This window comes from Phytophthora cinnamomi (genome assembly GCF_018691715.1).
Source record: "Phytophthora cinnamomi strain GKB4 chromosome Unknown Contig117, whole genome shotgun sequence".
Taxonomy (NCBI): domain Eukaryota; phylum Oomycota; class Peronosporomycetes; order Peronosporales; family Peronosporaceae; genus Phytophthora; species Phytophthora cinnamomi.
Genome location: NW_027151050.1, coordinates 432,334 through 455,888, shown reverse-complemented (window position 1 = coordinate 455,888; position 23,555 = coordinate 432,334). Strand labels below are relative to the sequence as shown.

At 53.4% G+C, this 23,555-nt stretch overlaps 8 protein-coding genes across 10 annotated transcripts; 5 read left to right on the top strand and 3 right to left on the bottom strand.

Annotated features, from left to right (window-relative positions):
- Positions 1-36: 36 nt before the first annotated feature.
- IUM83_10428 (Multidrug and toxin extrusion protein 1) lies at positions 37-6,971 on the top strand (the record flags this gene model as incomplete). The annotated part of the gene is made up of 4 exons (XM_067934932.1): positions 37-372; positions 466-901; positions 6,635-6,808; positions 6,874-6,971. 4 exons carry the CDS (start codon positions 37-39, stop codon positions 6,969-6,971), a joined length of 1,044 nt encoding a protein of 347 aa, XP_067781319.1.
- Positions 6,972-7,203: 232 nt separating this feature from the next.
- On the bottom strand, positions 7,204-9,574 carry IUM83_10427 (Myb-like domain; the record flags this gene model as incomplete). 2 transcript variants are annotated; one of them, XM_067934931.1, is made up of 6 exons in its annotated part: positions 7,204-7,374; positions 7,444-7,770; positions 7,851-8,054; positions 8,123-8,281; positions 8,350-8,461; positions 8,523-9,574. In XM_067934931.1, the coding sequence occupies 6 exons, from the start codon at positions 9,572-9,574 to the stop codon at positions 7,204-7,206; spliced, it is 2,025 nt and encodes a 674-aa protein (XP_067781325.1). The 2 variants fall into 2 exon arrangements, with proteins under 2 accessions (XP_067781325.1, XP_067781326.1); XM_067934930.1 differs by having other exon boundaries at positions 8,350-8,458.
- A 193-nt stretch (positions 9,575-9,767) lies between these two features.
- IUM83_10426 (putative beta-secretase) lies at positions 9,768-11,450 on the top strand (the record flags this gene model as incomplete). Its single annotated transcript, XM_067934929.1, has 6 exons — positions 9,768-9,900; positions 9,995-10,050; positions 10,125-10,291; positions 10,366-10,726; positions 10,801-11,355; positions 11,403-11,450. 6 exons carry the CDS (start codon positions 9,768-9,770, stop codon positions 11,448-11,450), a joined length of 1,320 nt encoding a protein of 439 aa, XP_067781533.1.
- Positions 11,451-12,952: 1,502 nt separating this feature from the next.
- Positions 12,953-15,592, top strand: IUM83_10425 (PDZ domain; the record flags this gene model as incomplete). The annotated part of the gene is made up of 1 exon (XM_067934928.1): positions 12,953-15,592. The coding sequence occupies one exon, from the start codon at positions 12,953-12,955 to the stop codon at positions 15,590-15,592; it is 2,640 nt and encodes an 879-aa protein (XP_067781528.1).
- Positions 15,593-17,317: 1,725 nt separating this feature from the next.
- On the bottom strand, positions 17,318-18,861 carry IUM83_10424 (1-phosphatidylinositol-3-phosphate 5-kinase; the record flags this gene model as incomplete). The annotated part of the gene is made up of 2 exons (XM_067934927.1): positions 17,318-17,349; positions 17,424-18,861. The coding sequence occupies 2 exons, from the start codon at positions 18,859-18,861 to the stop codon at positions 17,318-17,320; spliced, it is 1,470 nt and encodes a 489-aa protein (XP_067781468.1).
- A 455-nt stretch (positions 18,862-19,316) lies between these two features.
- Positions 19,317-20,141, bottom strand: IUM83_10423 (1-phosphatidylinositol 3-phosphate 5-kinase FAB1; the record flags this gene model as incomplete). Its single annotated transcript, XM_067934926.1, has 1 exon — positions 19,317-20,141. The coding sequence occupies one exon, from the start codon at positions 20,139-20,141 to the stop codon at positions 19,317-19,319; it is 825 nt and encodes a 274-aa protein (XP_067781322.1).
- Positions 20,142-21,132: 991 nt separating this feature from the next.
- IUM83_10422 (Sodium/myo-inositol cotransporter) lies at positions 21,133-21,882 on the top strand (the record flags this gene model as incomplete). Of its 2 annotated transcripts, none has more annotated exons than XM_067934925.1 (1): positions 21,133-21,882. In XM_067934925.1, one exon carries the CDS (start codon positions 21,133-21,135, stop codon positions 21,880-21,882), a length of 750 nt encoding a protein of 249 aa, XP_067781323.1. The 2 variants fall into 2 exon arrangements, with proteins under 2 accessions (XP_067781323.1, XP_067781324.1); XM_067934924.1 differs by having other exon boundaries at positions 21,415-21,882.
- Positions 21,883-22,618: 736 nt separating this feature from the next.
- Positions 22,619-23,332, top strand: IUM83_10421 (uncharacterized protein; the record flags this gene model as incomplete). Its single annotated transcript, XM_067934923.1, has 1 exon — positions 22,619-23,332. The coding sequence occupies one exon, from the start codon at positions 22,619-22,621 to the stop codon at positions 23,330-23,332; it is 714 nt and encodes a 237-aa protein (XP_067781320.1).
- Between the last annotated feature and the right edge of the window lie 223 nt (positions 23,333-23,555).

Genomic DNA, 23,555 nt, shown 5'->3' with positions numbered 1-23,555 from the left:
TTTCAACGCCCGAAAGTTGAGTTTTAGCGCGGAATCATGGCGGACGGCGGCGCCGGGCGGCTGGACGCGCTGGTGCTCAAACTGCGGCACCCGCTGGCCAAGATCCGCTCCCGGGCGCTGCAGAGCCTGCTGTTCAAGCTGCGCGAGCGGCTGGTGCGCTGGCCGGAGCTGGAGCCGCTGCACGCGTCGCTGGTGCCGGCGCTGCTGGCGAGTCTGGAGCCGCCGCTGGAGCTGCCGGCGCTGCACGTGCTGCAGCTGCTGGTGCAGAGCCAATCGGAGCTGCTGCTGGCCAGTCTGCAGCGCTGCGGGGCGGCGCAGGCGCTGCAGCGCGCCGCTAACGGCAACGCGGAGCTGCGCGAGGACTACGAGAAGGTTAAAAGTTAGCTTAAAATTGAGTGTTTTGAAGTTTAAAAACACGGTAGGAAGAGAAGAAAATACTAAAACTTAGGGTGTTGTCTTGCGCAGTTATTGAGGCAGATTTACGTCACCAAGGTGGCGCAAATGGAGGAGAACAAGGAGCAGGTCAGCAATTCAGCAGAAGAAGGAGAAGAAGAGGAGGAGAAGGAGGACGAGGAGATTGCTGCACAGGATGAGAAGGTTAGGGCCAGTAGAGTGCTGGCTGATAGACGGAGAGCCCCGAAGGTGGACGAGTTGGAGGCTCGAGGGTGGAGGTTCGCTCAGGTGGCGCTGACGTCGGTGGACGAGCAGTTCTTGTTCGAGTTCGAGGTGAAGCTTCAGCTGCGGACGGAGGTACAGGACCTGGTGGCGGCTTGTGCGATGTTCCGGAATGAACTGTTGAGGAACTTCCCGGCTGAAGTGTTTTTGCAGCGCCCGACGGCGCTGCAGTATCTGCTGCATCTTCTGCAGCAGCCGATTTTACCTGGAAGTCCAGGGACGACGAGTGAGTGGAGCGATGGCGGGGGTGGCAACTTGGTGGAGAGAACTATGGAGGTTTCGATGGGCGTGAATTACTTTGACGAGATGTTGAACCCGACGTTTTCGAGCAAACGTGGAAATTTGTCTGGTGCAGCTGTTATGGCGAGCTTGAAAGCGATCGAGTCGTTCTTGCACGCCTTGAAGCTCACGCGAAAAATATGCCTTGACCCAACACAAGTGGTACACGCACCAAATGTACACGTAGAGTTGTTTGATTCGTATGACACAAGACGGGTGCTGTATCCGCGTGCTAGAATAGAAGTGGGAGATGGACCTGGGCGAACTGATCAATTGGAGCAGTTCTCGCTGAGTGGGGCCATTTACAAGATATTCATGAGTGCTCTGCCATTGCTGCGCTCGGCAAGACACCCACGGTTGCACTTATTGAATCTTCTTGTCATGGCATTACCTGAATTACCGGAGAAAGGTTGCACATCAGCTGCAGAAATAAACATTCAGGAACTAGATAAATTGCGGCTTGAGCGAATTTTTGAGATCCTCGGCGGGATCTGCCGCCCTGTACCGCTGGAGCAAGCCGGAAGCAGCCTCGTTGACCCAGACCTCGAGTTTACGTACTCAATCACGTGGAAAACGGTTGAGCTGGTGCTTCGGCTGTTGCGCTTGTACCCGTCATCTCGATATTCTGTAGATACCATACCGAGCAAACATGATACGAATGAGTGTAGTGGCGATGTCATTCTCATTCCCCGAGTGTTGTGGGAGGCTGTAAAACTGTGGGCAGCTAATCCATTACTTCCTGAAGTTGCGGCTGAAGAGTGGAAAGATGAATCTCTCGTCCAAGCTTTGTCCGAAATTGACGGAACGATCCCCGCCTTCGTCAATCTGAAACATTCGTCCCAACAAGACGCAAAGATGATTCTTGATTTTGTGGAAATTGCCAAGGCTCATCGTGATAAATTAACCGATTTAAGTCATTGGGAGAAATCCCCGATTCTGAACCTGCGCACTGCGCAGAAGGCTCTTCAAATTAGAAATGTATTTGATAACGCAGATGCTGAGGCAATTGCAGACGCCACGCTTCACGCGGTCTGGTCAGCATTCTTTGGCAGTGGCAAAGAAAGTGTGGGAGATCTATCTGAACATGATATTGAAACGATTCGATTCATTCTGTACGACCAGCTGAGTGGGTTGATTGGAAAGGATTCCTTGGTATCTGATAATTTGGTGGAGGTCCGCTTTTTCCGGGGCTTCGTGGATCTTATCAACGGCATCAACAACGAGAGCAATGCTGTGCCTGCAGAACATCGGCGCCGATTTGAGAACGAGGTTTTGTGTGAACCAAAATTTCTTATGCACTTGCTACTCGTCCTAGCTAGACAGGACAGAGGCTCTGACGACCGAGTGAACAGCGCAGCATTCTGGGAGATTTTACGTTTTGCATTGAACCAGCTCTCGATCGCATCAAGCGACAAACTGGTACAACTGAGGCCCGTGATCCCGCTGCTCCAGCATTTCGCATATATTGACCCATCCGACGGGTCTTCACCAGAGCAACGCTCGACTCAGCCTCAGCTTGCAGAAATTCTGAACAGGATGGAAGCAAGTGTACCTGATAACGTAAGGTACATTTTGATCAGTCGCTGCCTGCTTCACGAGTCATCGTATATTCGGAAAGCGGCTGCCTCGGGGATTATTCGATTAATGTCCCAAATGAATGTATCTGCACTTGACTCGATTGCCAAGGAAAAAGAGATTCGTGAAGACCCGTTTGGATGCACCTTTAACCGTGATGGAAAAAAAATAACTCTTGATACGACGCTGATGGAGGCGCCGTTACCCGTAACCCGCTCCTACGACTACCAACCAAACGAAAACGAACTCTCGTCACAGTTGAGCAAGTTGACTCATTTGCGCAAAGTGATTTCCAGGACGTCTTCTGCTTTCGAGGGTATGAGGGAGGCGGCGTTTAAAGAGCTGGTCATGCTAATTGAAAACGCACCAGTGGAGTTGTTCTCACTATTTGAAGAACTGGATAAATTAGCCGACTTCTTGGACTTACTTCAAAATGTTCTCCAGACTGATGCGAGTAGTAATGACTCGACGATGGTTCAGCAAGCACTCCTCTTGTATAGGATATTGCTACTTCGCAGCCGGTTGTTGCGATCGGCTATGCAGCGTGATAGTAACATGATGGAGCGTCTGCTGCCGTTAATTTTCCACTCGTCAGCAGCTATTCGAACGCAGATGTACTACATTATCTTGCTGCTGACGTGTGCGACCGAGAGCTTCATTCCCGAGGGAGCACCTACTGAATCTGTCAGCGACAACAAATCCGAATTCACTGGCGAAGCAAAAATTCCGGAAATGATTAAACCAACGTTTGGATTGTATTCCAATCGTTGGGGACGATGCTTCATTGGCACCTGTTCGTTACAGCAACAATTGCAGGCATGTTGTGCGCTGTTTACTCGGCGAGCTGATACGTTGTGGTTTCAAGAAGTGAAGACAATAATCAACCAGATTCCATCTCGCAGCAACGGAAAATATGTGGCACTCGACGGGACGAACACCACTACATTTTCGTCATTGGTTGATGCGGAGTATACGCTGATCGCTGAAAAGGTTCGAGATGCGCCATCGCATGGAAAGTGTCTAAACGCACTATATCACTTGTTGACTATATGCGAAGGTTGGCGTTTCGCACGCAAGCGGTTTGTTGGGGAATGGGTGGCAGATTTTGAAAGGTATTTCGCTGTACCTCCAAAAAGTGAACGGGACGAAGTGATCATCGGCTCGCTTGTGAACACGCTCAGTGTGTTGTTCTGCTCAATGACAAGAGGAGAACAGTTACACACTCTTGTTGTCGTGAAGCGCAATATTCTCCCATTGTTGAAAAGATCGCAGAGCAAGGCATTTGCTCTACAAGTGGCGCGGTTGCTGCTCAACGTGAGCGAATCCAAGGTGCATGATTTGTTTTTGTCACTGGCCGCTGATACGGACATCATCGCTATTATGTGCACTAAATACTCCACAATCTACGCGACAGAACCTGTCCTCCATGCTGTGATGCTCGAGGTGCTGCTACGATTCGCTCGACCGATGGACGAGAATGCAAACACCCGCCTGTCGCCGCCTTCACGGGAGAAGATTTGCAAGCGTCTGACAGAAATGCTGTCACCGTTGCTCACCATTGTATGCCGCCACCGTGTTCCAGGCTCCTTCTTGGAGCGGGACGTTTTCGTTGTTGGTTCTCAGTGCATGATAGCCGTTTTGCGAGCGCTTCCGCGTGAATCTCTGTTGGCTAGCGACAGCCCTCTGCAGCACACCGATAGCACCATCCTTCTAGACGGGAGTTGGGCGTCTCGCTTTCTCTTCGATCACGTGTCGCCAATTCGAGAACTTGGGCTCCTTGTGATCGAGCATGTTGCATCGTGCGACCCTCCATCATCGCGCTTATTGGAAATGGCTTTTGAAACATCTACAGATGATATGGAGTCCGATGCTGTGCGAGCAGCAGCCTGCAATGTTTTGACAAAGGAAATTATTTGCTACAATCGATACCGTCTGGATCAACAAACAGCTATGGTGGAAACTGTTGGAGGGTCCAAGTTTGCACGAGGGACACTGCAATCACTTTCGAATGCTTTGAAAAATCAAAAGCTGTTTGCCCGCACGGCTAGTGCTTTTGCGCGACTTGTTCGAGTGCTTTACATTCAAAGTGAGAGTTTGGCACCGCAATTTGGCGACATACAGAAGGAACTGGAGGGTGCTGAAGAAGAGTACGATATATACCCGATACTGGTGCAGGTAAGAGCAGTATGATAAGAGGCTTGTGCTGAAAGTCTGTTGCAGCTGCTGACTTTGACTGTACTTGCTTAGGCGTTGTCCCTCCGTGAATGGAAACGTAACTGCAATCGATACTGTTCGAGTTGCATGCTCCTGCCAAGATGTGACGACGACGCGTGGAGGTGTTCACTTCTCCCGGCCATTTTAGATTTGATGATCGAATTGCTGAATCTCTTCCAGGCTGTTTGTCGTGATGCTGGTTATGATCAGGTCACTTTCTTCCTCATGGTATACAGTCTGATTGGTTTGTCTTTGGCCAACGGATAGTTAAGATCTAACCGGGTATGCTTGTTTTTCTCTTTTGGTAATGTAGCATACAACGCTACAGTATCAACTGATGGAGCTCGTCGGAGATATCCATGCTTCTTTCGACGACACGCTGCCGAAGGCTACAAAGCGGAAGCAATACGATGTGCTCGACCTTTGTGCTGGAACACTCAGTATCCTCTTGGTACAAGCTTTTGACCAGCATAGCGAATGCGATACAACACAATTTGGAACTCCAACCACATCTGGTTTTGGGTCAAATTTTGTGGTTGTGGTGAAAAAACTGCTAGAATCTCACCACCCCATCGACTTCCGGGTGTCGTTCTCACGTGTTGTACCCGCGGTAAGTGCTTCAAACATTATGATGATCTGGTTACGTGTACACTCACCTATCCTCTGATGACTGCTATTAGATCTCGTTGTTGATACCGGGATCATTCAATTCTTCAGATGGCTCAGTCGTCAATGCGCTATTTTCTGCTGTGTTTGACCTTTACCAAGAGATTGCAGAATTCCGGCCTTTGGGTGCAAACGCTACTACTCCTGCTCAGTCGGAATTGCAGGGCCGTGTATTTCCTCTAGCATCCATCCGGCGAGTCTCATGCGCACTTCAAGTTCTCCTGGAGACAAACCCACGTCTCCAACAGTTTGTTCAGATGAAGCGAGGTATCCCTTTCGCTTTGACATCTATCAAGGAGACCTTCTCCGCAATTCGCATTGCTGGGGGATTTGGCGGAAAGCGAGCGAAGAGCACCAATTCGAACACGCAAGGCGCATACATACTGGATCTCTGTGGACGCATCCAGACGCACATCGAGGTCATTAGCGCAATCATTGGAGGAAACAAGGAGACTCAGCGGCTTGCACAGGTAGGATGTTATTTCTTCAAAACGCATCAAGTCACACATCCATAACGTTTCGATTTTTACACATGCCCAGGACGAGGGTCTTCTTAGTGTAATGCTATCAAATTGGAGCGTGATGAAGGCAGCACACGCACGTGGCTCACAGTTGCTGTTACGTGCGCTCCACCTATTGGCTAACTATGCCTACGGAAACGATAGTGCAAGAGCTTCTATGTTGATTTCACTCTCGCCTGGATCTGGTAAATCCGGTGGAGACAACGCGCTATTACCCCTGCTTTTCGGTCTGGCAAGCACTCGAGGCGACGTGGCAACGACCCGGCGCCAAGTAGCAAACAGTGCTGTAACCGCAACCACCGAAGATATAGCCTTGAGCAACGCTGCTTGCCAAGTGCTGAAGGCCGTTATGCTTAACACAGAATGCGTTTTGGCATCCGTGAAAACTAGATCAGTATCGAAGATGGTGGATTCTCTTCAAGATCGTTTGAAACAGACACGACAAACAATCAAGGTGAATCACCTGGAAAACGAAAACCTCGCTCACATGATCGGCGTGCTCAGCAGTATAGCTTGCAACGAGGAGGGAGCTCGGGTATTCTACACAAACTGGACCACTGTGCTCTCTCTTGTATTCGACGATACGATGCACTCGTCCGATGAGGTGGTTCGACGCAGTGGATGTTTGTTCATGAGGAATCTTGCCCTTTCACAAGCGACGAAGAACAACTTTGCGATGTGGGAGGAATTACTTGATGAAATAGTCGCGACGTCTGTACGTGTGAACGACTCGACGCAAGGCGATTTGATAGCATTGGAATATCTTTCAGCAGCACTTTGGTCTCTTGTCTACGACAACCAAAAGGCGCGTGCGCTGCTGCTATCGAAACCAACCGCTCTGCGCAATCTACAGCAAATTCTCACTTCGCAACAAGCTGGTACGTCTTCACCTGGAGGATTCCACCCTTTTAAGTGTGCTTGATCTAATGTCTTGTATTGACAGGTTCGGAGCAGATACCCGGGGCGAAGACATCCTCCGATGAGATTGTGGAAAACCTGCGACGCATGCTGATGCTCTTGCAGGAGTCGATCAGCTACTAAGTCCAAGCTGCAGATTTCACTCGCTGTCGTCATAATTCACACAAGCTCGTATTTATTAATCACGCATTCGGTCGTGATACACTGTGGGCGGTGCACGCTTCACAGCCCGGACTGGAGAAACAAGACAACCTCTAAGGTAGTGTTCCTGGGCCAATAAATAGACGCACTCCTATGTGCACATTCTGCGGCTTGAAACTTCACGGTCCGTCCAAATTACAAATCGACGCTCAGATCACGGCACGTCAAAGCCCTCTTCTTCATCGCTGCTACGATAGTCATCTTCGTCCTCACCCTCCGAAGAGCTGCCGTCCTTCTCGATACGAACATGAGTCGTTCCTCCTGGACTCACGATTCCCTTCAGAGAATGCGAGCCCACCTCTTCGACAATCATTACCGCTTTCTTCTGCACAAAGAGAAAAAATAACATTAATATGCCTGCGCAACACCATTCGTGGCACAGTTCAAGGCGTACCTTAGCAGACATTGGCTTTGGCTTCATTCCCTTTACCGGGGTAACCATTGATGTCACACGTCGCACCTTGCCACCAGCCATGACTCCACCACCGGCTACGTGTTGACGATTAATACCCAGCACGTACGAGTCGATGTCGTCGCGCCGGCGCGAACTCAGCTTTTTGAGGAGCCCTGGTGCCTCATCATCCACTTCGGAGTCTTCATCAAGGCTATGCGAGGGGGTTGCAAACTCCGGCGACTTGATCAAACCGAAGTCCGGTAGCTCTGGCAAGCCTTCCTTGGATGGAGTTGTTTCGAAAAGGTCGTCCACGTGCTTCTTCTCGTACTGCCAGCCCCATCACAACATTCGGTCAGCTTTTCACTACAAATTTCATCAAGTTCCTCGTAGCCACCACGTTGGCTTACCTCCTCCACGAACTCGCGTACTTGCTTTTTAAACTTGTTTGAACCAGCGCGAGCAATCTTGGTAGGTATAGCTAAATTAGCCTCAGTGTTTGCTCGTTTCATAGCCTTCTTTGCAGGCTTTCGATGTGTGGGCGGGGATCTGAATTGCTCGAACGTCTTCGTCTGGCAGTCTTTCGCTGCTTTTCCAGGCACATACAGCGCCACCTGAGGAATCATACGTCTACGTCAGCGATAAACCTCACCTCTAGATGTTTGCTTTTGTGCTTTCGTACCTGGGCCCAAAAGTTTGACGCAGTTGTTGGTATCTTGAGCTTCGCATCCGTCAGAGCTTCCAACTGCTCGGCCGTCCAGACATCCACTTCTGCTTCCGGTTCAGGTTGATCCTTTTTCGCGTTTTTGTTGTTCTCCTTGATGAGAGCGGGGGCGCGAGCCTGTTATATAAATTAGCGTCAGAAAGCCTGTGGTCACTAGACGCACAACCTACTCGTAGTATAGTTACCTTCTTGGGCTTCGGCGTTTCGTATACATCATCGTCTTGCTTCGGGCTCGGTACAAACGGTGCCTCACTGGCCGAATCATCATCGTCATGGATAGGCGTAGACGGCGGGCTGCTTTCAAGCACTATCGTCAGCTGTGTTTTACCAAAGTAATATCAATCACACCATCTCTTACCTGTCGTCTGCGTCACCACTCGTATTCTTTTTCGCCGATTTTGCTTTGCGTTCCGCTTTTCCAGGTCTCGCAGCGCTCTGCGCCTTGTCCACAAACGGCAGCAAGCGTTTATAAAAGTACGCCGGGATGCCTTCCTTCATGAGGCTCATCGCATCGCGCGGGACACCTGCACTTCTCGCAGCGGCGCGATCAAACTTCCCAGACAACGAGACGTACTGTCCGTCCTTCGACGTAAACCTCGTCGGCCCTTCTCGTTTCCCCACAACAAACCGAGCAACCTCGCCGTCTACCAGGCCAATCAACACCAGCTGCGCCCTCTCCAGACCACCGTCCGCCTCCACCACAGGCGGCCACTCCGGCCGCCACTGCTGCAACACCACCGCCTTCCTGTTCACCCGCCCGCCTTCCTGCAGCGGCTTCTTGTTCTCCTTCTTGCTGTCCTCCTCCTCCTTCTCCTCCCTCACCCTCCTCTTCTTCTTAACCGGCTCCGGCGACTGCGCCGGCGACTGGAACGAGAGTTTCTTCTGCACGACCACCTCCTCCTCCTCTTCCTTCTCCTCCTCCAGCCCTGCAATATCCTCGATCCTCTCCAAGCTGCTGCGCTTCCACTTCTTCTGCTTCATCATGGACCTGGTCACGGGCGTGCGCGTCATCATCTCCAGCACGCCCGCGTGCCTCTCCCGGCGCTTGCTCTTGAGCTTGGCGGCGCTTCTCGTGACGGCCGGAGAGAAGGCTTTCGACCCATTTTCCGCCTCTTCTCGCCTCTTTTTCTTCTTCTTATGGGGCTTCAGCAGCTTCAGGCGGGCGAATGGGTCCTCCTCCTCCTCGTCCGCGGCCTTGGGGCGTCGCGCGGGGGCGCTGAACGCGTGTTCCAGGCCGCGGACGGGGCTGTGGCCCGCCTGGACGCGCCGCTTCTTGCGCAGCTTGCGCGTGGACTGCACCACGGCGTCTTCTCTCCCTAATCCCACCAGCGCGCTCTCCAGAACGGACGCGTAGCGCGTGCGCGCGCGCGGGCGCAGCGGCACCGACGCGCTGCGCTGCATGGAGGTCATGAGCTAATGGCCCACAATTCAAATTATGTCACTGAAGCGAGAGATAATGGGAGTGGGACGGATGGCACTGAAGCGAGGTGCATATGAAGAGGATGCGCTGAATGGTACACTGTACCGACCACGTGACAGGTCGGTCTGACTACCTTGACCGTTACCTGCTTGACGCAGACTCGCTCGCTCGTTCTTGTCCGACATGGCAGGGCTGGCGTCGGGGAGGCGGCAATTGCTGCTGCTCGGCTGCGAACTGCTGCTGTTCGTCCACGAGGGCGTCCACGCCGCCAGCGCACACTATTCCATCGACCTGAACGGCATCGCGTCGGGCACAGGTGCGTGTTGACCATTCGACGTAAAGGAGACCGTGCTGCTAGGTGGAGTTTTTTGTCTGACCGCGGCGTTTGCGGTTGCTGTTGTTGCGTGCAGCATACACTCTCACGGTGGACATCGGCTCGACGAAAGGATCCGGGTCGTCCAGTAGTGTGAGCAGAACTATTGTGGATGTCGGTGTGGCGATGGACAAGTTCTGAGAGTTGTGGTGCTTGGCTGTGAATAGAATGCGTTTCGGCTTATTGCAGACACTGGGTCGTCGAACGACGCGGTGCTTGGTGCTGGGTGCTGCGGGTCGGGGGCGGAGGTGACGTACTCGTGCGCTGCGTCGTCGACGTGCTCAGATAGCGGCAGCGGCTCGGTCACGCTATCGTTTGCAGGGGCGAATATTCAGTGAGTTTTTCGCTTGTTGGTGTGGGCAGGGGGAGAAGTGACTGGTACTTGACTGATCATTTTCGTTGCTGCAGAGGTCAATTTATGACGGATGAGTGGCATTCGGATGAGATCGGAGACATAACCAAGAGTTTCTTGGTCATTGAGGAGCAGGATACGTTCTACCGCTCGACTTACGATGGCATTACGGGTTTGGCTTATGAAGCCTTGGCGGCGTCCGATGGATCTATTAAGTCGCTCTATAGTGTCCTCGTGGATACCGGCAAGACGACGGATTCGTTCGGTATGCTGCTGTGCGGCACGATGCAGCCGATGCTGCAGACAGGAGGAACCGATTTTTCGTACCATTCAGGGCAGTTGTTGATCGGTGGAACGGAAGGCACCGAGGGCGAGAGTTACTATTCGGGCGACATGTTCTACACTCCCATCACACGGGTGAGCAGACTGTCAGAGTTCAAGGGCGTTGGGGTAATTATCTGATGAAGTGTTCGTTGTTATTTCCCTTACAGGAAGCATGGTATGTTGTGACAGTGTCAGATATCGGCTACGACGGCTCAAGTCTCGGCCTCACGTGTGATAAGTACAACGACCCACAGTCTATCATCGACTCTGGAACGAGTAACCTGGCATTCCCGTCGGATGTGTATAATGCGCTCATGGATCAAATCAAGACGGCCACCTTGTCGGCAATACCGGACTTCGATTCCACATACTTCGACGACTCGACTTCATGTTGCGACGAAGTCTATTGTGATCCGACGTCTTCCAATGCTGCACTGCTGGAGCTGCCTTCGATTTACTTAACGTTGGGAATGCAGTCTAGCGATGGATCAACCAGCAAACATTTCACGGTTGAAATTCCGCCCGAGTACTACTGGAGACCAGAGATGAATGGCAACAATGCTAGTACACCTTGTCGCGCAATTGGTATCTCCGAAGGGACCTCGACTGTTCTTGGCGACGTGTTCATGGATGGCTTGTACTCGTACCACGACCGCGCGGATGGGAAGATCGGCTTGGCAGTAGCTCACAACTGTCCGAACGACGTCAACTCCACCAAGAAGGTATACTCGTCAAATGACTCTGACGATTGGTGTTCGTGTTTCTCCAGTACGATGAAGAAGAAGAGTTCGTGGACAACGTATATGCCGTGGGGTAGTGGCTGTTTCTTCTGGCAGTGGTGGATGTACGTGGTGGTTGCCAGCATTTTTGTCGTGATCGCATGCGTCTGCGTGCTGTTTTGGTGGCACAAAACCAACAAGCACATGAAGAAACTGCAGGAAGACGCATGCACTTCCGGCAGCACAGATACACGCACTACACGTCTAGCTACACTACAGTCTTCCGGCTCAGGAAAAGGACCTGCGCTGGTGCCCGCGTCCCCGCCTGACGGTTACTACGCAGCAAGTGCGTCGACGCCGAGGAGAGTGTCTCCCCGTTCGCGTTCAGGGTCTAGGCAGGCAGCGATGCGGTCGCCGAGGTCTCAAGGCAGGACACCAAAGTCGAGGGAACGGGAAGTGCCGATCATGGTGGAGCCCACCTACTCTAATATGAGCTCTCCACGGTCGCCTCTATCTCTATCTTCTACGTCCAGCATCGCCCTCCTGTCGGAGCCCAACTCCTCTCTCGGGTCGATGGAGAGCTGGAAACACCGATCCAAACCACATTCAGTCGGCAGTCACCACAGCTACAACAGCAACCACCACAGCAACAACTACAACGATAGATGGGGTGCGTCTCTGAAAGAAAACGAATTCTAACTTGGCCGCGCAGTCGCGAAGCAGCGTAAAAGGTGTATGTCTACAGTAGACGAGTATAGGCAATGTATAAACACGAAAGTCGTCTCCCAACAAAAGATATGTCCATGTGAAGATAGGTAGAAAACGAAGAAGGCACGGCCGCTGAGCTGGGCATGTAGGGGATACTTTACGCTGAGCAACTTTTACTTACCTGTGCGACTTGTGCAATGAAACTTTCGGTGGACCTCCTGATCCGATTCGAGATTTGCACCACACCGAGGATATTATAAGACCACGGGCCAAGTTATGATTGTCAGTTGACGCTAAACGACTGTAGGGTGTGACAACCCACCGAGATGCGGCTCGTCCGCTTCAACTGACTCGCTTGCGCTTGACATGCAACTTGTGCCTGTTTGACAGTCCTCCACCTCGAACGATTTTTTCGAGCAACGGCAGCAAACTGTACGGAGCGCACTGCAATCGAGCCACACGAGTATAGGAACCGAATGTAGAGCTCGCGATGCAGGGCAAGGGATTGTGAGCGCCGCATTTTGCTGTGCGGCCGCGGCAACAACGCCATTAAACTGGTCGTACTCATCACCACAGGCTCTCTATACGCTCACAACGCCACACCAACTGTTCTACATACAAACATTCATATACGGTCCGTATATCCCCGTGGCACTTTATCATTTCCGTATATCGAAATCCGCAAGTTATCTGCGCGCGCAGATCCGTCCCCTTACAAACGGCCATATACTCGCGCCGGTATCGCGTCTGACGGGGCCCGCCCGCCTCTTCTCGTCTTCACTCCCCATCGCGCGCTCAATCTCGCCTGCGCCGTCCTTCCGTCCGCCGTCGCGCGCGCACTCACGCGCGCAACGCCCCACGACACTCCCGAATCCGCCGCCCCTCAGACCTGATGACGGAGCCGCGCGCGGCGCGCGGCGTGTCCACGTGCTCGGAGGACGACGACTCGCTGAGCCCGCACGAGTTCGTGCAGCGGCAGATGGAGAAGATGCGCAGCCTGGACGAGCGCGAGAACGTGTCGTTCCTGTCGCACCGCAGCAGCAACCACAGCGGCACCAGCGAGCTGTCGGCCAACATGACGGTCTACGAGAAGCTGCAGGCGCTGGCGCTGGCGGAAAATATCAAGTTAGACGGGTCTGGCGCCGGCAGCGGCAGCGGCTTCGGAAGCCGAACTGTCGACCATAAAGATAAAGAGGGACAGGTTGGAGAGGAAGAAGATGAAGACGACGACGACGACGACGATGATGATACCTACGAGATATCATGGGACGGAGGTCCTCTCGGACTTTTATTCAAGGCCAACGCCAACGGGCAGCCCGTCATCCGACGAGTTAATAAGAAGGGAGCGGCTACGGGGCTGCAGTACGCTCGGGCGGGGGACGTGCTGCTAGCTCTCAATGGGGTGAGTGTGTCTGCCACGCCCTTCAGCGAGGTGATCGAGCAGCTCAAGAACCCGGAATTCCCGATTAAATTGGACTTCCGACCTCTGAAACTTAGTGACCTGGCCACGGCGGCGTCCGCGGCGACCTCCAACTGGGGCTTGCCCGACTCGGGCTCAGTTCACAGCAGTGACGCCACCTCGGCCTTCTGCGGCTCCCCGGTCAACTCCAGCGCCACGGTGGACATGAGGAGCAACCGGGGCGCCGGCTGGGGGGAGGCGTCCCCGACCTTCTCGCAGCCGGCCAATGAACCCCCCGCAGAGGAGCCGACGGATGTGGAGTATGACGTTGTGTGGAGCGAAGGACCGCTCGGGTGCGAGCTGAAACAGCGCAATGGACTTCCGGCCGTGAAATCGGTGACCGGCACGGGGGTCACCCCCAGTGTGGCGCAGATCGCGGCGGGCGATATCTTGGTGAGCATCAACGGCTTGCGGACCGAGGAGATCGGATTCAAGAGCACGGTGACGCTGATGATGAGGGCGGCCAAGCCCGTGTATCTCAGGTTCCACCGAGGAGGAGCGCGACAGCCGTCGTACACGGGAAGCACCTTCAGTGACCTCCCGCCGAGCTACCGAGGACCTCAGAGTGGCATGGAGGGGGAATCAACACCGCTGGAACCCAGACAGTACACGGTGCTGTGGCGTGAAGGCCCGCTTGGTATTCAGATTCGCACGTCCAGCAAGGGCCGCGTGGTGGTGGCACGGCTTACGGGTGCTGGCGCCCCTAACGTTAACGACACGGTGGCGCCTGGCGACATTTTCGTTCGCATCGCAGGGGTGGACGTCGACTCGCTGGGCATCGCTGGCGCTTTTGAATTATTAAAGACCGTGCAGAAGCCGGTGGTTCTCGTGTTTCAGCGGCGCGGACGCAGTTCAGGCCACAGCAACCGCTCGCAGTCGCGCGATAGACCTGCTGGACTACCTTCACCAGCCCCAGCCCCGGTACCGGTGCCGTCATCTTCTGCAGTACCTTCGTTCAGGAAATTGCGCGAGGAGGAAGCGGCAGCTGCAGCCGCAGCAGCTGGGCGTCCACCGCTCGGTCGAACAAGCAGTGGTGGATACAGCCCAAGAAGCAAGAGTCGTGGAGGGTTTATGAAGCAGTCTTCATCGCAAGAATTCGAGAACTACGCAGCCTCGGATGACGGCACAAGCATGCACAGCTACGACTACCTGGATTCGCCTCGGTCTAATGCATCTCATCCGAAACACTTCGGCCATTCTCAAAATGACGACGGGGACGATGGACTACCCAACTACTCGGACCTGCCACCTCCGCCGTTCCCGGGTGGCGAGTCCCCTGCGGCGCCCCCTCCTCCTGGCCTTGGACACGAAGACTATTCAGAGGAAGATAGTTTTCCGCCTGAGACTCGGGACGAGAGCCCGTCACTCACAGGCCTGCCTCCACCTCCGTCTTATATGGACGTATTCACGGCTTCTGGACGAGCAAAAGACTCGGTCACAGTGGTCCCTGCATCTGCTCGTAGCAATCTCCCCGGTATTCCCGACGACGAAGACAACGCATATTATGGTAGCGGTCACCTAGAACGCCCGCCTCCGTTCGAGGCCCACAGTGACGACCCACTGCCGCCTCCTCCCGTGTATTCTGACTCCGGGTTGCCTCCTCCTGAGGAAACCCCTAGCCTGCTGAGCCAGCCTAGCCGACTGCAGGAGCTTCGACGCCAGTACATTGAATCAGAGCGAGAACGGAACATGCTGCAGAATGGCGCCGCCACAATGGTCAGCACTTACTCGGATATCGACGACTCGGGGCTCGTGGTGCGCCGTAAACCGCAGCCTGCGTTTGGAGACGACTCGTTAAATGCTGGTGCCCAAGCACCTCAACTGCCTCTACCGGAGCTGTGGGTGCGCTGGAGCGATGGGCCGCTGGGTATTACGTTTAAGCGCAAGAACGGTCAGATTGTGGTGTCACGCCTCACTGGATCGGGCTATTCGCCAGGGCTGACTCAGCTTCGCCCGGGTGACTGGCTTGTGTCGTTCAACAACCAGTCAACTCGCAACCTTCGGCTCGGCGAGACCATGGAACTGCTCAAGCGTTCACCGAAACCGGTGGACATGTGCTTTATCGTTCAGTAATATCCCTAAGGATGCAGTAGAGGAGTTTGTCTGCATTAGCTCCCAGCGTCGTTATTGCGTCATGTATCGCTCGGGAATAGCCCAGAGCGCAATAGTGAATACCAAGCAATTGTAGCTGAGGCTGGACTGACTGATGTGCTGCGGTGACGCTTGCTGTGTTGGGCTACAACAACCTGACGAATGCGCTGTTTTGTTGTGCGTTTCGGCTGGGTGCGTCTTATAAAGATGCAGCCGCACCAAGACGTCGAAGCATTTGTCGATTCCTTCGAGGGAGAATGTTTATATGCTGTCAGCTTGCCGCTACACCTTGTATCTCTCGACAATGCGTGGCTGCTCAAAACCAGTGATATCATATCATATCACTGATATGTGCAAGCAGCTACAGGAATGCAAAGTTCCGTCGTCTGTGAAGGCCATGGTAATCAATGCGGACAAGCTGGAAATGCACAGCGAGCTCGGAACACTTGTATTCCCGAGCAGAGATGCTTTCCTCGATTAATCAACGAGGCTCACGAGTTGGTTCGCCTCCATCATCACGTGCCACGTTTTGCGTGCTATAGGCATGGAGACTTTGACTAGAGCTACGCTCTTTCGATGAGGACTACTTGCAAGCTTATGGCGTCGAATTAGAATATTTGGCGAGAGTTTTCGTAGGCACGTTAACTGCCATTCGCATCGACGACAAGTGCACGGGATTTCGTTGAAGCGCACGGGATCCCGTTGGAGGCACCTAGGAATCAAGCGAATCACTCAAATATCGTCAAGGATTGCATGTGTAGGACTCAGGACACCACCTCAAACACTGTTTTTACTCGGGATTTGAACGTTTTCTTCTGGATAAATATCGCGTGTGAGTGGGGCGAGTAGAGTGCTGGCTGATAGACAGAGAGCACTTGAGGGTGAAGCCTCGCTCAGGTGGCGGTGGACGAGCTTCGAGTTCAAGGTGAAGCTTCATGGTGAACTGTGGGTTTGCTATTACTTAGTTCGCTATTCCCGCTCTAACCTTCGGAGCGCTGTCGGTGTTTACTATATCACGTTGTATGAATTCGGCGATATCGCTACACTACGCTGACACCCCGATCACACACCATACAAAGGGCAAAATAAAATAACTAGGCAGACTTTGCAGCATCGACACTTGCAGTATTCGGCGAAACCACAGACACTGCCGATCCATCAGCGCTTGAGTTGGATTGAGCACGCCTTCGAGCTCGAATGGCAGACATCAAGTCCATAGGCTTGCTGGGCTTTGATACGTTTGACACATTTTTCAGGTCTACACTTGCATCTGAGCGTTTGCCGTTCTGCTTCCGCCGAGACTTGATAGCGTCAAAAAGGAGAGCACTAGTGGGGGGAGAAGCTGGGCATCCGTGAGGCTTGACAGATGGAGAGGAACTTGAGGAGCTATCATCGATTGAAATACGTTGCGGAACGCATTCTTCGAATGGGCCATCGCGGACCGCTCTCTTTACCCAAGAAATTCGTTTCTCATCGCTTTGTACGTTGGTCGAAGGTAGCTCGTACATCAAATTCTTCTGGTGTACATCGTCGACCAACTCCTGGACAGTCTGGAATGTCGCCGCCGCCGTGATGGACTTGTCAGTGCCTTCACCATTGAACAGCAGTGCGCGAACGTCTGCCAGGATGTTGCGAAGGAAAAGGATTGTTCGGCTGGCTTCTCGAATTTCAACGGGTGATCGGGTATCATCCTCATCTTTTGCTGGGTCACGCTTCCCAGTCACGCAAATGCCCGCACGCTTAGCAAGAAGCAGCGTGAGATCTCGTGCACTATTTAGCAGTGAATTGCACTGCCTTAGCTGTTCGCGCTCACCTCCAGCACCAGAAATTGGGAACGAATCGTCAAGTTCTCGTACGTGCTCCAGAATCGAATCCATCTCCTCCAATGCGCCGATTGCTTGAGCGACCTCCCGCATATTCATCTTGTAGTGCGCCTTCAGGTCTCTCTGTCGTTGGTTAGCTACCATCTCTCGAGCATGGGCCTGGGCTTCTAGCAGGGCCTTCTCACCTGCTCCTTCGGGATCGCTCTTCAGGATATCATCTTTAATAAACTCAGCGTCAGGTGTGAACCCCAGGCCGCAGTAGAGGTTCCGAATCTTCTCTTCGGCACGCATTGGACATGCTAAACCCAAAAGTTTGCAGGTGTGCGCTGTATCGTGTGTGTCGCTCGAGTCGCAGTGATTCTGAAAGTTCGTCGCAGCAGTCACAAACGCATCCTTTAGCTTGCAGTACCAGGTGTACTTCTTCTGAGCCATATCATCCTTTTGTTGCTTCTTCCATTCCTGAAAGGGCTCTTGCATCACGACGTGCAGTGCACGGCGCTCCAGTAGCGTGAGACCCGTCGTGCGATAGCCTTCAATGACACTCGGGTGCATCTTAGCAATCGTCTTTGGGTCAGTTCGCAGTAGTTGCAGTGCATTCGTTCGCTTAATGCGGCGCGCGAGCTCACCCGGGAACTTGATGCCAGTCGGTGTCACGAGCTCGATTAGATCTCTCTCGGACAACTTCGAGATGTTCACTGGGATCGCGGACCGCAACAAGCGTAGCGCCTTCAGATTGTCAACTCGATTCGCATCTTCCCATTCCTGCTCTTGTCGCCGCTGCTCTTCAATGTACTCGTCGGTCATGACGAGAGCCATATGGTACTTCTCCATTTCTTGCTCGAGAATGTAGTACTCCTTCCGTGCAGCAGCTTGAGCCTGCTTGTTTTCCAGCACCACTTCGGAAGAACCGATCTCCTGTAGTCGTTTGGAAATCTCGCCCACTTTCTTCTTTGCCACTTCGTACGGAATGACCTCCGCCACGGAAATACCGGCTTGCTTCAGTTGGCGCTCGAGCACTTTCAGTTTTTTCTTGAGTGCCTCGCTTTCGTCGTCTTCATTTGCGTAGAGCTCGGTCTGTCGCAGTTTGCTCAAACAAATGGAGTCCCGGTTGTAAGCAGCTTGTCTGGCGTTTATCTCTTGCAGCCGAAGCTGCTCTTGTAGAAGTTTAATCGTGGCCCGAGCTTCTTGAAGCTGCACCTGTTGCTCCGTTGAGAGCAAATCTTGCTGGCTTTCCTGGTTGGCAATTTGCGCTTCCAGAGACCGAATCCGCTGCTGACTAGCCTCGACCTCCTTCTCCAGTTGCTTCGCCTTCAAAACTGCCTCGAGTTCTTCCTCCATGTTACGCGATCCGGAAAAGCTGCCGTACGAGAAGTTTGCCATGTCCCAAGGCATATCACTGCTGAATGAGTAATCGGACATCGTGTTCATTGTGTTCCGCGATGACGAATGATCGGACGTGTTATCGGAGGGTGACAGGGAAGGCGATGCTTGAACTGAAGTCTGTCGTGACGGTTGTTCAGGCTGAAGGTTGGCGGTAGATAGCGATCCTCCACGAGTTAACGCTGACTGCCTATGGTCAGGGCTGGTATCACTGGCTGAATCAGTAGCATCCGCTTCCTCCTCTTGGTTTTGGCGATCGACTTCCTCCAATTTCTTTCGGTACGCTACGAAGCAGCAGGAGCAAATCCGAAACTTGTTCTCAATCACCGGTAAATTCACCTCGCGAAACACGGAACATCGACTGCAAATTACTTCGCCACACATACGACAAGAGTGTCGTTTACGGAGCACCCCGAAGTCCCGCATGCAGACGTAGCAAGCCTTCCTAGCACTGATAAAATAAACAGTGAGTATTCATAAGCAAACCATAGCACAAACTTCACTCACCTGCGAGGAATCCATTGGTCACGTGAGACGAAGTGATGATGATCTAGCAATAAACGAGAGGAAGCAGCGGTTTGGCTCGCAATCTGCGTGCCTTCATCACTGTCGGATACGAAACTGGTGCAGTCGTTTGCCCCTTCTGCCGAGGTTCGTGAAGTGGCCCCCTGCGTCTTGGAGCAGTATCTTTCGTCCTCACTGTTGATGGCACTGCTGCCACTGCTGCTGCTTGTGGTCGAGTTCTTCTTTCTCTCTCTCCGCCTCGCCCTCTTGGCATTCTTCTTGGTCGACCCGATTCCGCGAGTCTTCACCTTGGTACCTCTATCCACGAGGTTCAGCATGTTATCGTCCAGCAGAACCAGCGGCGGAGGTTTATCCTGCTGAATCACTGGGGCGAGCGTGTTTCGCACCACACTCGTCGACATAAACGCACTCGTCATCCTTCCGCCCTGCTTCGAACTCGCCGTAGCAGCAACGGCAGCGGCATTGCTGGACGGCGAGAGCAACACCGTATTGGCTCGAGTCAACGCCGCTCTCGTGGCGTTGCTGATACCTCCGGGCAACAACATCGGAGCCGGTGTCTTCTTCTTCTCAGCGAAAGCTGCATCCTCCGGGTAAAGCTGGATGTTCTTCCTCACTGTGGTGTCCCTGTTGGCCTCTTGACCCAGGAGCACTGGTCTCCGGTGGTACCCCTTCCTCGGAGGCTCCGACAGCAGCGTGATCGACGACAGTAGATCATCGTCCAGTCCGTTGAGCAGGGACGGATCGGAGCTCATTAGCCTCACCAGAGCCTTCTGCTTGCTCGGAGAGCTGAGCACCCGGTCCATAGCCTCCGTTCTTTCGCGCGTCAATCAATGTTTCTTGTTGCTGCCTGCCTTTGAGCTGTGGACCCCGGTAGAAATTCGTAACTGCAGGATGGTCACCAGAGCGGGGCAACAAACGAAAGCGGCAAACCCGGCAGTCACACACCCCGTGCGATCAAAGCTGTGGGGTGCAGCGGCTTCCACCAGCACTGGCTCGCCTGCTGCGTTCGGTTCTTCTACCAACTAACTATATATCTAACTGCGCTCCGGCACCGCGCCGCTTCAACCGAACATGCGCTCGTGCGATCGCGGTTCATCCCCGCACCCTCACTACGGGCTCCTTTATTTGACCGCCACATGGCTCCCTCCGACTTTGTCTGCAGTTCCGCGCGTTCGATGAAACTTCCCTGGAAACGGCACGCCATTTTCGTGCGTGAATTCCAGCGCCTGGGTGCTGGCTCAGGGCGGACGGTGCCACGCACGATGAAGTGGATGACTGCTCTCGGAGGTAAAGCAGCCGCGATGGTAGATCACAGTCCAGCCGCTACGTTGGCCTGGAATTCAAGGTTCGAGCTCGTTACGAGTCGGACAGCAATTTGGAGAGGGGGAGGGGTCCCGAGGTGCCCTTTGTCGGCATGATGGAGTCGACAGCGGCTGCGTAACTACTTGTTTACTACATGTATGAGTACCTCTCACACCGCCGTTCGAACATGACACGGGTTTTCTGCCCTTCGGGTGGTTCTACGGATCGCAGGTTGTAAAGGCTGTAAAGGTTGTAAAGGAGCAGTGGCCGTACAGTAATCCCGCGTCAATAATCAATAATCAAATGGACCAGGTTATCTAGCACAACATCTTCAAAGTCGAACTCAGTGACTTTAATTTCCCTAGTTAGGTATCCGAACTATTCCGACCCCCCTCCAGCAGTCCACTCGCCGCCTTCACGACGCATGAGGACCTCAACCTGTATCATTCTCGAATTTACCTTGAGCAAGCTTCCAGCCTCAATTCAAGCACCATGGTCTCCACTGCCTCCTTTCTGATCTTCACTGCTGCCGTATCACTTGCCACCTCAGGCGTCAACGCGCATGGGACTCTGATCAAGCCCGAACTCAAGTTCACCGGCACGGGGTACGGTGGCAACTTCGCTGCGTTGGTGCCAATGACGGCGCTCACACCGCAGCAGGGTGACATCTTCACCAACTACCCCGACGCGAGTCTGAATGCCGCGGCGTTCGGTCGAGCGTTCAAGGCGTCGAAGTACACGTCGCTGAAGGAGTTCTTGTTGGCGAACCAGGACATGAGCAAAGGACGCTCCAACATGCCCAAGACACCCGAGTGCGGCTTCACGGACCCCACTGGTGGCGCCGTCCAACCGCTGCCCGACCAACTCGAATGGTACGGCGGCAAGATGAACCATGACGGGCCTTGCGAGGCTTGGTGCGACGACGAAATCGTCCTGCCCTTCACCGTCGATTGCACTGTGACTTTCCCGGAGGGCAAGTTTCCATACGAGAAGTCCAAGTGCGAGGGCAAGAAGCGCCTCACCATGTACTGGATGTCGACGCTGATGGAGTGGCAAGTGTACATCGACTGTGCTAAGATCGGTGAGGGTGGTCCGCCTGCTTCGGCTAGCACAAGTACAGCGGCTGCCAGCAATGCCACCACCATGCCAACTATTGCACCTTCCGCCCCCGTCGGACAGGAAGTGAGCACAACAGCGCACCCGCGGTGCAAGCGAAAATTAGAGAAATCTGAATCCGCCTAAGTTGGTCGCGATGTCATGTCGCTAAACTGAAGCATTGAATGTTTGGAGTAATACATGTATGCAGTGAGATCACGCAGCAAGGCACGTCATCACAATTCATTTCATAGTTTGCAACAGCAATAATGATACGTGACAGCGGGCCCTCTGCAATGAGTCGAAGCATGATGTAGTATATTAGTGCTGTCTGTGATAGACTTTAAGCATTTTCTCCTAGTTTTCTTTTACTTGGTAGTTCACCAGTAAAGTCTTCGTCTGAAGACTATACAGCGTTCTGTACAGTGTAGAGGGGAGGAAGCTTCGTACTACCGGTACATGTAGAAAAATTTATACATGTTGTAGTCCGATCAAACGATGTAATTTCTGCGACGCTCAGCACTCAGCGAATAAACATTGAAGCCCTTGGAGTCCTCATGGTCTCGCTCTCGCTACTCACGACTCATGGGATGCAATAACGGATTTGCTCATACGTCTGGCTCGTTTTCTGCTGTACAGCTTATTCATCATTTCAAAACGATGCTTTTCGCAATCCAAAGGAAACTCTTACAATACACATGTAAGGAGGAGGGTAAAGGAGCCCGTACAGTGTACGTTCGTGCTGAACGGCGTACAGTAAACGGCGTCAATAATCAAAGCGTAATCTTGAAGTTATCTAAAAGGCTGAACCACCGGACGTCCGACATCGAACTTGATCACTCGCAAATTTGCCTGAAACAGCGTATCAGTCTTCTCAAGCCCCATGGCCCCCACCCTCGCTGCTCTCGCCTTCGCTGGCGCCGTTTCGCTAGCTGTTTCCAGCGTCGATGCGCACGGCACACTGATCAAACCAGCACTCACGTTTACGGGCACCGGGTATGGCGGCAACTTCCAATCCGATATCCCGATGAACTCGCTGACTCCACCGTCGGGCGAAACGTTCACCAACTACCCCGATTACTCAAAGAATGCCGCGGCGTTTGCTCGTGCTTTGGAGTCCTCGGAGTACAAGTCTCTCAAGGAGTTCATGTACTCGAAGCAGGACATGAGCAAGGGCCGATTCAACATGCCCAAGACCGCCGAGTGCGGATTCACGGACCCCACTGGTGGCGCCGTCCAACCGCTGCCTGACATGGTGGAATGGTCCGGCGGCCAAATGATCCACGACGGCCCTTGCGAAATCTGGTGCGACGACGTGGTGGCCATGCCGTTCACGCCCAACTGCCGTGCGACGTACTCTGACGGCAAATTCCCGTACGCGAAGGCCAAGTGCGAGGGCAAGAAGCGCCTCACCATGTACTGGCTGGGGACGCTGCTGGAGTGGCAGGTGTACATCGACTGCGCCAAGATCGGCGAGGGCGGCGCGGCGGCTTCCAACAACACCGCCGCCATCGTAGCAGCGGCCAAGAAGGGTCCCAGCAGCTTCGGCAGCGCCAACTCGTACGTGCCAGTTGGAACTGTCAGGGCGGCGGTCTGACCACTTAGAAAATAGTCGGTGGTTATGTGGGAAAGCGTGAAGTAAGGTAGAAAAATGTAGCTCGACTCGCAACCTCGCGCAGGTAAGGCAGCAGTCATAGCGACTAGATGTGGTTCAAGATAATTGGCATTGAGTTTCGTACGGAGTCACATACGTTTGTTGTCGGCAATGGAGGAGGGCCTTTGAAGCTGTAAAGGTGCAAGTCAGAACGCAGCGTTGTAAA